General features: G+C 53.6%; 1 protein-coding gene across 3 annotated transcripts in view; it reads left to right on the top strand.

Annotated features, from left to right (window-relative positions):
* Window positions 1-8,710, top strand: part of LOC109324940 (acidic leucine-rich nuclear phosphoprotein 32 family member B) — an 8,931-nt gene extending 221 nt beyond the window's left edge. The window contains exons 2-7 of one of the 3 annotated variants that reach the window (XM_019557076.1): window positions 1,475-1,626; window positions 2,710-2,832; window positions 3,971-4,172; window positions 4,511-4,629; window positions 5,351-5,405; window positions 6,709-8,710. In XM_019557076.1, coding sequence (XP_019412621.1) covers window positions 1,475-1,626; window positions 2,710-2,832; window positions 3,971-4,172; window positions 4,511-4,629; window positions 5,351-5,405; window positions 6,709-6,800 — 743 coding nt within the window. In that variant the 3' untranslated portion in view covers window positions 6,801-8,710. The remainder of the gene's footprint in view (window positions 1-1,474; window positions 1,627-2,709; window positions 2,833-3,970; window positions 4,173-4,510; window positions 4,630-5,350; window positions 5,406-6,708) is intronic. The other 2 variants (XM_019557077.1, XM_019557078.1) reach the window with 2 other exon arrangements.
* The last annotated feature ends 4,414 nt before the right edge of the window (window positions 8,711-13,124 follow it).

The raw sequence follows: 13,124 nt of genomic DNA, 5'->3' as shown, positions 1-13,124 counted from the left end.
GGCCCCCATAGGGAGGGAGAGAGGAAGGAAGGGCCCCGGCCCGGCGCTGCGCTGCCACGCGGCCGCCTCCTCCGGGCCCGGGACACGCGGAATAAAACCGCCCCTCCTCTCCGTGGGGGAGAGCCGCCCCTTCCCCCGGGCCCCTGCACACCGACATGAAGAAAGAAACCCCTCCTGAGCCGCCCCTTCCCTCGCGCTGCCTGCGAAATCAAAAAGAAACCCCGCTTCCTAATCCAAGGGCGATTTGCCCCTTCCCTCAGGCGAGCTGCAAAATTTAAGGGGAACCCAACCGCCTCCTTAATTCAAAGTTAAAGTCTCCGCTTGGCCCGAACGGCCCCGCTCGGGCGCAGCCGGGGGACCTTCCTCAGCCGCTTTGGGAGGGATGGACGGAGTCTGAGGGGAGTTGGGCCCGCGTGGGCCAGGCAAAGCCACTTGCTGGCGCGTGGCGGAGTCAGGAGGCCGTGGTGGCTGCAGGAGGGCAGGGGCGCAGGGTGGCTTGGAGGAGCATCCCTAGCTTTCTAGGGATGCTCCTCCAAGGGAGCTTTCTAGCAAGGGTAACGTCCTGCTTTGCAAGAGCACGTGGGATCAAAGCCTCTGGTTTGCCTGATGGGAAAGGCTGGTTTTTAACTGCAGAGAACCGCCTTGCTCCGTTTTGGGTTGTCCCCAGCGTCCCAGCTCATAACACCTGGGGCTGCCCTTCCTGATAAAATCGTCTTTGGAGCGCCCTCGAATTGATTACAGGCAGCAGCTTTTTTACCGGAGCAAATAGGTGAGGTCCGTGTCCATTTGGGCGGTGTCTGGAGCCAAGCTTTTACAGGCCAGGAAATGTTTAGGACCTGAAAAATGAGTTTGTCTTATTGTGCGGAGCCGGGGGCGCAAAGTAGGCAGAGGCACAGCTTATGGGTGTTGTTGGACACGCTAGTTTGGAGTGAAAAACTCTAGTGGGGAAATATTCCCATCTGTAAGAGGCAGACCCAGGTGGTTGTGGTGAAAGGGAGCGGTAACTGGACAAAAGCGGGTCGGTTGGGATCGGATGCAGTCTAAAAGCGCTTGTCCTCTGAGCTTGCTTCAGTGCCCAGGGTGAAACGATGCAAATTTGTCATTCTTTGGTTGACAACTTTTAGCCACCCAGCTAAGGAGTAGCTGTCCTGAGGAGGTGTGTGTATTTTAGCCCCTGTCCCTTTGCAGTGTCTACCTTGTCACCGAAGCGCACTGTCCGTACCCTAACTAGATAGACTCCGTAGCAGGTGCTGCTGATCTGCTTGCCTCGTCCCTCCAGAGCACATTTGGTTTCAAGGCAGTGGGGAACTTGCTTCCCCTTTTATGGTGCGAGTGGGAGGGGGATGTTTGCAGGTAGTCATTGAGCTCGGATGAGTGAGGTGAGCCTGTGTGGGGTTCATGCAAATCGACTCTAGAGATGACACTGCAGGAAACTTAAATGATGATGGTTTTCTCGTGCCTTTCCCCTCTCGCTAGGTGAAGGAGCTGGTGCTGGATAACTGCCGTTCTGATGATGGGAAGATTGTCGGCCTTTCCTCTGACTTTGAGAACCTGGAGTTCCTTAGCATGATCAACATCAACCTGCTGTCGGTATCCAACCTCCCCAAGCTCAGCAAACTTCGCAAGGTAAGCGAGAGGCTGGTGCCTGGCAGACCTTGTAGCAGCTGTCCACTGGGAAACCATGGCTGGCAATAGAAGAGCTGAATGTCTTTGGGAGCAGAGACTGCCATTTGTGCTATTACCACTCGTGGTGTTGGCAACGGGTAATGCGTCGCATGGAGTTTGGGGTGGAGTGGTGCTGCCATCCCCTCCCCCCACATCTCTGCTGCCTCATGTCACTCAGTGATGCATGGAGGGGCAGGGGCCAGCACCTTTGGGCCTCCCTTGGGAGCCGCTGCATTGTACACACCTAATCTTTACGTGGGGCTTAATGAAACGGGCATGTAGAGCAGTGACCCCGCAGAACGACCACATTTTGGTGAAACAATGAGGTTAACTGCTTCAGGGCCGGCTTGCAAGTGCCATATTCGATGGTGGAAGCAGGCCTGTTTGCTGCTAAAGTGCTGTGCTGTTGAATGCCTCGACACCGTTGTCTGTGGCCAGCCTTACTGGGGATGAGAACTGCTGGTTCTTTCCGCACGAGCCTTCAAAAAAGTCTGGTGCTGCAAGCGCGCGTGCAGCATTTGTAGGTGTAAGCAGAGTTGTTGCTGGCACTGGAGGTCCTGCCATGTTGGTTCAGGCGTTTATAGCTGGTTAAAACACTGGAAACCATTGACAAAGCTTTCTGCATAGCCCTGCTGTTAGTGGGGATACAAAACTTCTTACGGGCAGGATTAGCACCACTTTGCTCCATTTGTATCGCTGCCTGTGCGCTCTGACAAACTAAAATGTGCTGACGGTTGCTGGAGCAGTGGAGCCCCTGCATGGGTTGGCAGTGGGAGGATGTTTCATGCTGTTGCTTGTAATTTGGATTTTTGGGGCACTTTTAACTTGCTGACGTTTCCTGTGGGGCACTGGTTGGAGTGTGGTAGGCTCTCTAGTTATGACCATTTCTTATATGAGGTTGGGGGGGTGGTATTTGGGGTATCCCAGCTGTATGAGGAGTCTGGGCTCCTCTGTTAGCCTGTATGACCTCTCAGATGGAGGTGATATTCCACCCCAAGTGCTGCCACCTCTTAGACCCTGGCCTCATAATATTTTTCCTGGCAGCTGGAGCTGAGTGATAACCGGATCTCTGGAGGCCTGGAAGTGCTAGCAGAGAGGACCCCTAACCTGACGCACTTGAACTTGAGCGGCAACAAGATCAAGGACATCAACACCCTGGAGCCACTGGTGAGTGGAAGGTCCAGCACGGGGATCCGAGCCATTGGCACTCTTTCCTTTGGGAGCTGTCTGTGCGGTAAACGTCCAACCTTTTGGTAACTGTTCCAACAGCACTTCGTGGTTCTGATGTGAACAGATGAGTCGCCCAATTTGTGGCTGGGCTAATAGTTAATGGCTCCTCTGTCTGGAAAACCAGCAGCCAGTTGCTAAAGGAAGCCTGACACTGGGCTGGATGAGTAAACTGTGGACGCAGTGCGCAGTGTCTATCTGTGAGACAGGACCATTAAGGGGTCGGATGCGGTTTGAGGTAGGTGGCACCTGGGTGTGTCATGGAGCCGTGATTTGCTTGGACACCAGAGGGGGTGTCAGTCACATCAGTCCTGGGACACTTGCCTCCCATGTCATGACCCCATGTCACCCTTGGTGCTATGGCTGCGGATCATGTGGCCTTCTTGGTGCACATTCAAAGCCCCTTTCCCCCACTCTGTTAACATTGCTCCCAGAAGAAGGCTCTTGCCTCTGTGGCACCTATTGTGTGGCTGGTAGGTGCAGTTTGTTCTCAGCATCTTTTCCCCAGTAGTTCAAAGCTCTTTGCTGTTCTTCTCCCTTCCTCCCTCAGCCCAGTTCTGCAGTCCAAATTGAAGCAGCACGACTGAGGAAAAGGTGGGGCAGTGATAACAGCACTTCCCAGGCACCGAAAGTACATGGCCTGTAGCCTTGCTGCATGATCTAGCTGTGCAGCCGTTTAGCGTCAGACTTGTGCTTTGTGGTGTCTTGACTTTGGGGCAGGAAAGGATATATGAAGGCCAATTCATGCAACACGCTTCAGGCCAGAACTAAGCATTGGTCTAGCTTCCTCTTCCATGGGGCTTAGAGACAAATCAAGGAGGGACCTAAGCTTTGAGAGGAGAAAAATGCACAGCAATGGAGCTAGAATGGAAGCAGCTATGCTAGGATTATCGTCACTGAGTCTGGGATAGCTCCGTCCTTATTTCACAGCTTATCAAGTTTTGACAAAGAGCTCAGTGCAGTTATTGCATGCAAGACGGTTGCTTCTGGTAGAGAGGAAACCAGCCCTTTGGGAAATAACTTGATGTTCACCTGCCATAAGCAACCTTCTGACAGCGCAACAAATTAATCCTTGCAGAAAAAATTGCCGAACCTGCATAGCCTGGACCTCTTCAACTGCGAAGTGACAATGCTGATCAACTATCGGGAGAGCGTGTTTGCCCTTCTGCCCCAACTCACCTACTTGGATGGGTTTGATGTGGATGACCAGGAGGCCCCTGACTCGGACCCTGAAGCAGATGGTGATGGGCTGGATGATGAGTATGAGGAGAATGGCGATGGTAAGAGATTTTTGGTTTTCTAGAACTGCCTACACATTTCACTCTCTCAGGAGCCAGGCTTCCCAAAGACCCATCTTCAGGCTTTGAACTCTTGAGTAGGATGAGTCTTTATAATCTTGTCCTTCCCAGGCCTAACTTAGAAATCTGGGCTTGTCACCTGACACATCCTATGTGCCTAGGTCTGCTCTGCAGGATTTTTTAGTCCCCTGTCACAGGTACGTTGCACTAACATAAATAGTGTGGCCATACTGGCAGCTGGGAGTTGGAAGTGTCAGGGGTTCCCGGCTTTCCCGTTGGTGCCAAGCAGAACCCAGTTCTTTCAACTTTTCTTGTGCTAGAAGGGGAGGAAGATGATGATGATGAGGAAGATGAATTGGATGAAGAAGTGATTGATGATGAAGAGGAGGATGACGATGACTTGGATGCTGAAGAGGAAGAGGATGGTGTAGACGATGAGGTGAGACTCGCTTTTGTACATTTTGGTTGGTTCCCAGCGTGTGTCCTTTGCATCAGTGATCCCCTCTAATCCTGTTTGGTAATGTAGCCAGCTGTTTGTATTCTGGCCCGAGGGTAGTATTAATCAGGAAAAGAGCCTTTGTGGTAGCTGGCTGGTCTCCGAATAGTGCCTTGTAGCATTTAAGGAGAGCATCTTTCTGTGCATCCCTGAGTTGCATTTTTTCTCCTGCTTGTTACAAAGTGAAATAGAATGGAGTAGGATGAGGAGGGAGCAGCCGTCTAGGTGCAAAGAGAGCTCGGTATCGCAGGAACTGTTGTTGGCACAATGCTGCCAGCAGTCATGTCTTCTTGAAGCCGCCTTCTTGAAGCCTTTCCCGGAGTAAATAGATTGGCTCGGTGACTGAAAGAAACAGCACATTACATACTGGCTTGCGACAGGGCTGATGGTGTAGTTTCAGGGATAATTCAGGCTAGAACATGGATGGTTCAATTGTGGATGATCCCATCTTGAGCAGGGGCCTGGGTTAGATGACCTGCAGAGGTCCCTTCCAGCCTTACTTTTTCATGGTTTTATGCTTTTGGGGATCATTTTTGGGACAGCTCCTCCAGTGGGCAGGGTCAGAGGAGCAGGGGCTGTGGGGGGGATGCTTCCCTACAAAGGTCATTAGATTTGTCCCACGGATCTTATTCCTTGCTACAAATAGCCTCTCATTTCATTCAAGGAGGAAGAGGATGATGAGGATGGGGAGGATGAAGAGGAGGATGAAGGTGATGAGGGTGAGTATAAAACTCTAATTCTCCTAACTAGACTGCATGGCTGATGCCACCTTGGCCATTACTGCACAGCTTGGGTGCACACAGTTGCTCTGAGATATGAGCAGAAACTGGGCAGTTCCATGTTGGATGAGTCTTGCCCCATTTTTTCTGAACTTGGGCACTTTGAAAAAGTGCAAGCAGTGAAACCCAGCACACAAGCGAGGTACTTGAAACCAAGAAGTTTGGCCCAGTACAAACTGTTACTCTGCATAGCCTGGGTGCACCTACTTGCAGTTAATGTCATTGCCATGCAACGTTCTTGCTGTATTGCTGTGGGTTAATGCTTGAGTTCCTTTACGGTGCAGCATTCCTGTGCTCGATGCTGTGTTGACTTGCATTGTGGCGTGTGTATGTGTGTGCACACAATAAAGCCACGCAGAGTGTTTAGCTGCAGGTGCAAATTGTCCAAACCCTTAATGGAGGCAGTGAAATCTCCAAATGGGCTCATGCAAACTTGCTGACAAAGCATCCATTGCCTTCACAATGAAATTCATCATCCTTCCTGACTGAGGCTTTTGGAACAGGCCACATTTGAAACTTCAGATGTGTGTTATGTGAGCAAGATGATTTCTTGGAACCACTGGGGAAGTGGCCTGATCAGCTTTACGTGCTCACAAAATGCAACTTTGGACTTGGACTAAGCCCGGAGGAGCGATACCGGTTTACCAGGCATTCACTTCCCATTAACACTAACCAAATCTATGCTCTTCCAGGACCTTTAAAAAAAAAAAAAAAAAAAAGGTAGCAGCTGGCTGTCAATCCAGTGAAACATTAAAGTGGACTGACAAAATAGCCCATTTCTCATTGTAGGAGCCTTCTCCTGCAGTTGTACAGGAGTCTCCAGTGGAAACTTGATCTGTATGTAATATCAAGGAAGCATTTGCTCCTGGAAGTGCAGTTTACTTGGCCTCTTCCCTCTGAGCAAAAGGGGACTGAGCCTTTCAACTTGTGTTGAAATTCTCTGGCTAGTGGATCTCGATCTCAGTGGGTTTATTATATAAAGGAGACTAAAGCTTGAGAGAGGATATATGCAGCAGCATGAAGTCTGGCATGGACTTGGAATGTTAAATCACTTGATTAATCAGCTTGGTCAGGAGGCTCAAAGTAGCCAGTAGCTTCTGCATGCTCAGAAACCCACAGGAGGGGACTGAGTTTGAGGTGCCTTGTCTTTCCTGAAACCAGGCCCCTTCAAGGTGTGCTGAGATAATGCGCTTAGCAGGGTCTTGGCCAGGCCACCTGCTTAGTTTATCTCTTTCCTTCCCAGCAGAGCTTCCGCAGGGAGAGAAGAGAAAACGAGAGCTAGAGGATGAGGGAGAGGAAGATCTGGAAGATGAAGACGATGAGGACGACGACTGATAATCCTAGCGAGCCAATCAGTTTTACGGACTATGACTGTGCTTGTCCTAACCTCCCTGTTGTGTCCATGTGAGACTGTAAATCCCTGTCTCCCAGCCCCTCCCCTCCGTCTGGCTGCAGCGTCCACAATATATTTTTTTAAGACTTAGACTACCCTAGGCATTCAGGAGAATCCTTCCATACAAGCTCACTTTCTCACAAACATCTCATGACCAAAGGCTTCCTCCGTTCTGTGGTTTGTGCTGCATTTTTGCAAAAAAAAAAAAAAAAAAGAAAAGAAAATCCTCCTAGAGCATCTTTTTGTCTGAAATTGGCCTCACCACCTGGGACCCAGAGCTCCAGCAGCCCCTCTCCACCCCATGTCCCCACAAGGAGATGCAAGTTGGCCATCCCCACCATGCACACACTCCAGAGGAGCTGCCAGCCTCCCAAAGCAGTGCGTGCAAGCTGCTCGTCCAGATGGACTCTGAAAGCAAAGCCACCTGAGGTATTGTCCCATCAGGAACAGCAATGGTGGTGGGACCTCTGGAGATGCTGGAAGATTGTCAGCCCTGCGGGGTGCAAAGGCATTTGGGTCTCTAGGAGGAACAGGCTCCTTGCTGGGTCTTATACCTCTGAGGCTGCACCTTGCAGCAGCCCTGCCACTTGCTTTCTCTGCTTCCTAGTTTGTTTTATAAACTGGAATTTTGTGACCTGTTAGCCACGTCATAACTTGTGGCTGTCAGCAAAGTAGTTCTGCCTGGCTGCTGTGAATGTCTTGCTGTGGTGAGGCTTCCCTATCCCCATCCCAACCTACACCTCTAGGAAGGGGCAGAAAGCAGCTGGCCAGGGGATGCTGCATTACCACCACCACCACCACCACACTCCATTTTTCACTCCGCCATTATCACTGTGACACCTAACTCGGCGTTCCCCGGAGACCGTGTTAGCCTAAATATTCTCAGGGTCCTTCTGCTAGCCAGTACCAGCTCTTGCTGATAGGCTCAGTTGCTAGCCTGGCGTATGCATCCCCTCCTCTTTCCAAAGTGCAGAGAAGTGCATTGGGAACTCCAGCTGTTCCCCATCTCCACTGTTTCATGCACTACTAGACCTCGGGCTGTGCTGCAACATTTTCACCAGGTGCCTCCTCCCTCTCCCCTGCCCAGAGCAGTAGAACCGATGCGCCTCTCCAGTCAGTATTTTGGGGTCCTTTTTATGGATTGCTTTGTTTTGTTTTTAATTATTATTTTAGAGCAAGGAGTGGGTGGGATCTAACCAGATGGAGCTACCCAGCATGGCATTTCTGACTCCTTGGTTTCTGTCCCTCCCTCTTTGGGGTGTTTGTTTGCTCCTGGACTCTGTCCTAGCCTTGTGGCATCATGGCACTGCAGTTGCTGGCTTATTTGGTGCCCAGTGATCTCTGTTCAGACAGGCTAGTGATAGGGGAGTTGGGTCATCCCAAAGGCAGATGCATTGGCACTTAGCAGGGCGCTTGGCCACTGGGCAAATGCCTATCAGTGCCCTGCAGCTGACTGCAGCAAGTTGCCCCTTCCTGAGGCAGTTCTTGCGGAGGAGTATTGAATACCGCAGCCCCCGTAGATCTCTGCTCTGTCGCCTGGTGTGGCTTTGCCCTTGTCTCTTGCATTGTACAGTAGCTATAACCATTCAAAGAGAAACTCCTCCTGTAAAATGCAAACTGAATAACTTATAAATGTTAATGGATTTTTTTTGTTAAATGAAATCAGAGCAGCAGTTGGTATTTTTTAATTTCCCTTTTTTTTTTTTTTTTTTATGAAGCGGATTGTAAGGATTTTATATTAGCCTAATCGCCGTCAGGTTTCGATTGGTCAGAATAGCCCCAGAAATGAGACTCTCCAGCCTTTTTGTAAATTTTTTTTTTTTTTTGTTACAAAATTTGGAGAAAAAGTTTTAATAAAGATGTCAGTTTTTACAAACCCCTTGTATTGGCTTTCTCTCACTGCCCCCTTTCGATCCTGGGAAGCGCGAGATAAGGGGGTATCTTGGTCATTTCCCCCAAGGCTTGGAGCAGGGCGCTTGGTCCAAAGCAAGATGCAAAGCTGCTTTTGGCCAGCGTCTTGAAACTGCCAGGATTAGTTTGTTGTTTAACCCCTAGACTGGGAACACATGTGCTTCGCTGCTCTAATATGTTAAAAAGGCCTCAGGCTAGGCTGAAAAAGGAGAAATGGCAAAGTGTAGAGCCCTATATAGCCTTCTGGGGAACCTGGGTAGTGGGCCAGGCAGGGTTGCCAGGTTCGGTGCAAGTTCTTCACTGGGGAGGGGAGTGCAGAATTGGGAAGCACTGACTTAAGGGGCGCTGGGTTTTTAGAACAAGCCTGATCTCTGTAGGGCAGGGCTGGCTTTTCTGGTATGTGGGAAGGAGAGGCAGAGGGAGACATGCCAGAGGGAAGCTGGAGTCCTAGCACCTGTGTGGGTCACTGAAATGCTAACCAAGCACCTGCACAGAATGGGGGGTGGAGGGGGATCTTGCACCCCCATTGCCTCAGCCTGCTTGCAGAGCTGGAGCTGCTGCAGAGGAAGCCATGCTTGCCTCTTTGAAAGCAGAAGCATTTGATTTCTTCCCCCTTCTCCATTGCACTGAGTGGAGGTGGATGGAGGAAGCTGCAGGCTGAGTTCTTGGAAATCTCAGGTAGGGAGGAGTCGGGGGGGATGCAGAGCCTTGCAGCTGCTGCAGATGGATGGGACCTGGTCCACGGGGAGCTGAAAAGGAAGGGACGGTGCCCTAGCTGTTAGCACTCAGCTTGCTAAAGCCCAGCACGGGAGACTGGAGCATCTCTTGGGAGTGCAGCAGGCACCCCAGGACGTGACGGCAGCATGTTCTGCGCTGCCTGCTTGTGCTGGTCTTGGAGCTGGGCTCCCTTCCCCAGGGGTTCCTCAACTAGGGCTGGGAAATGGGGGAAACTCCCTACTTCTTGGGAAGATGCTGGAGAATCGCCCTTCAGAGATCAAGGGGGCTGCATGTCTCCCAGGCTCCGCTTGTGGGTCCCTGTCCTCTCTGGGTCGGTTTGGCCCCCCATGGAGAGAGGATGCCCTGTCTGGGACGGGGGTGAATGTGAGAAGACTGTACGGTCCCTGCCAGGCCTGGGGGTGGGTGCTTGCTTCAGTAGGCTTCACTGCTCAGCTTGCACAGAGCAAACATGCCTGGGGGTGGGTGCTTGCTTCAGTAGGCTTCACTGCTCAGCTTGCACAGAGCAAACATGCCTTGGCTGTGAGGTCAGCCTCTGCCCTTTGTTATCAGCGGAGGCCCAGGCTGCTTCCTGGAGAGGAGGGGGAGACTGTGATGCGGCACCCCATGGACAGGACAGGAGTGCTTGGGGGGAGCAGGACTCTGTTGTGCTCCAGCAGCAATGGATGCCACGGGACTAAAGGGAGCAGGGCTGCCGAGGGGAGCTGCCTTGCCCAGCAGATGCATCGCTCCTGGCTGCCCGCGCCGTGGCCAAACGCAGCTGCCTCGAGGGGTTTCTGCTGCCCACTGCCTGGCTGGCAGGAACATCGTCCTTGTCTGTGGCCTGTTTAGCTCTGGATTCGCCCTCAACACCCATCCCTCCCCCTCCTGCTGCCGTGTGAGCACGGTTCAAGAAGCAGGGAGGTTTCCCCAACCTAATTACTGGGTTTTTTCCCACAGCCCAGCCTCTGGCCACCTTGGGACACCCTGTGCTTTGGGATCTGCGCTGGAGCTTAGCACGGAGGCCTGTTATCGCCTGGCCCGCCTGTGGCTGCATTGCCTTTTCTTCCAGCCATGGCGTCCGCTCCCTCCCTTGGGGCGGGGGTTGAGGCCGCGCTCTGTGTTGCAGCAAAGAAAGCTGGATCTTCTGCCCGCTGACTCACGGAGGGCGTAGGCAGGCAGGCAAGTCCAAAGAAAGCTGCTGGCACAAATGGCTGGTGCTGGGTGGGGTTAGGATTAACCCTCTGTGCTCGGGGAGAAATGGCTAATGCACTGCCTACGTGATGGAGCACAGCCGCGGTCCCTCCCCTCCTTTCGTCTGACCCACTGGCAAGGGGCTGCTCTTGCCACAGATGAATGAAGGGCTTCAGGCTGTGGCAGTGCAGCCCTTCCTGCTAGTGCGGAGGGAGGCAGCTGCCTGGGGTCCCTACGGGGCCAAAAATATGGTGGTGGAAGGGAGTGGCACCACCATGAATTGCCACTTGCCTGCTGCCGAATTTTTGTGGGGTGGCCCACATGGCCCTGCCACCAGCTGGGCTGACTGCGGGTGCTGCTGGACTAACTAAATCAGAACATGTGCTTCTGTGAGCGGCTGCCTGGCTGTTGGGCTCCCAAAACCTCATGCCATACCCCTCTGGTTTAGTTTGTAGGGTGCAGATCTACCCTTCTGGTACTTGGGGATGCACTCACACCTGCTGGGCACCACCAGTGGCTGCCAGGTCCCTGTCCATGGCCACACACTGCCCCACGGCTGCGAACCCTTCAGCGTGTGCTGCTGTTCTGCCCACTCCTTTCAGGCTCAGCTCTAGCCGGCTTGTCTGAAGCGGGCTGGGTCGGTGGGTACAGCGCAGCTATCGGCCGTGCAGGTTGGGCTGAGCTGGCACACCGCTGCCCCCCCTTCCTTGCAACTCTGCTTGTTGCTCTGCTGAAGGGGTCCAAGGTACCGAAGCAGTGGTTTATCTCAAGGAACCACGGCATCAAGGGTGGGGGGTCCTGGCAGTGCTAGGCTGCTCCACTGTATCAGCCCCTGTCCTCACTGAACCCCAGGGCGTGCCCACAGCTGGGCCCTGGATAAGTCTCCCTGCTCACCCCTCCTCCTCTTTCGCTCTAGCGCCCCAACCCGACTTGTCTCTAGCATGCAACAGGGCAGGGGCTCTTATCTGCCATGCCCAGCACGGTGGGGCCCTGGGTGTACCAGGGCCGCACAGGCGTGGGGACCGCGGGTGGAGGCTGCCGCGCCATCGTGAGCAAAGCAAGCAGCAGCGCTGGGGATCGTGCACCATCCCAGCCGCTTGGGCAGGCTAGGGGGTGGGGAGGGGCTGGTGCTGCACTGACTCATTTCAGTACTTGATCCCTAAGGCTGCATCAATTTGTGGGGGGGGGGGGAAGAGGTATGGCTCTGGGTTGCATCTCACTGGTGTGTATAAAGTGGCCCCTTGGGTTGAAGGGCTTAACAGGGGCATCCAGATGTGCAAGCCAAGGCAAAGCAGATGTGAAGTATGGGCTGTGGGAGTTGGCCCTGAGCTGGGAACTTGCAGTACTGGCCCTTGTGACCTCAGATAAGACACCAGGTTTTGTCTCCCTGCTTTGGTCTTTGGGAGCAGTCAGGATTGCCTTGCTCTGGTAAGTACAATGCAGGGGCTCTAATCCTCCTGCGATACAAATGGTTAATACGCCATGGCAGACTGGATCCACCCCCCTCTCTCCCCTAGCTCTGCCTGGGCTTGGGGGGACACTCTTCCAGCTGGGGAAAGGCAAGGTGGGTTTGGCCAGTGCAGCCAGAGAGAGCACAACTGCTGTGGTTGAACTCCCACTGCCTGCCTCCAGCTGGGCCCACACTAGTGCTGCTATGAGCCAATGCATCTCCATGGGAAGAGCAAGTCTGGGCCAGTGCAGGGCCTGGACCACAAGCCTCCTTCCCCCTGCCCTAGGACCAAGGGGCCTGGTTGACCAGCTGCCTGGTGAAGCCGACAGAGAAAAGAGCCTGGGGACTTGTGAGATCCCGACCGGGAGACAGCACCACTGTGGGCTGCAGGATAACACCAGCCATGGGGAGGGGGTGTCTCCCTCTAGCACCGCAAGCCTTCCCCCTCTCTGGTTTAGAGCCCAAAGCAGCAACCACCAAATGCCTGAACCCCTGCTGCCCTCCAGAGAGGGACCAGCCATGCTGGCAGGCCCAGCACCCCTCCACCCACGCCGTGCAAGCCGCTCTCATCCCTTTCTCCCGCCTGCCCTGGAGCCCCCCAGCCCCGGGACACAGAGCAGAGCAGACGGCCCCACGGTGGCTCCTGTACAGTTCCCATTTATTATTTAGAGACCTCCTTCCGGAGAAGAAGTCCACTAACTCCTGAGCAGCCCGCGCAGGCTCGGCAGAGCCGTGTCTGAAGCAGTGAGATCTGTAGGAGAGCGAGAGGCTTTGGGGCCTCGAATCAAACTTCCAAAGAAAAGCAAACCCAGACCCTTCCCCCCCACCCCAGATGCTGCGGTGGGGGACCAAGGGGCCTGCACGCAGTCCGGGCTGGAGTGGGAAGGGACGTGAACACAGCAGGGGGGGTGAAGGAGCCATGCCAGAGGCCCAGGGTGGAGGGGGGGGGGGGTCCTGCCTAAGTTCCCCCCCACCCCAGATGCTGCGGTGGGGGACC

The sequence above is a fragment of the Crocodylus porosus genome, unplaced genomic scaffold (assembly GCF_001723895.1).
Source record: "Crocodylus porosus isolate Cpor-Errol unplaced genomic scaffold, CroPor_comp1, whole genome shotgun sequence".
Taxonomy (NCBI): domain Eukaryota; kingdom Metazoa; phylum Chordata; order Crocodylia; family Crocodylidae; genus Crocodylus; species Crocodylus porosus.
This window is presented reverse-complemented; position numbering and strand designations above follow the sequence as displayed.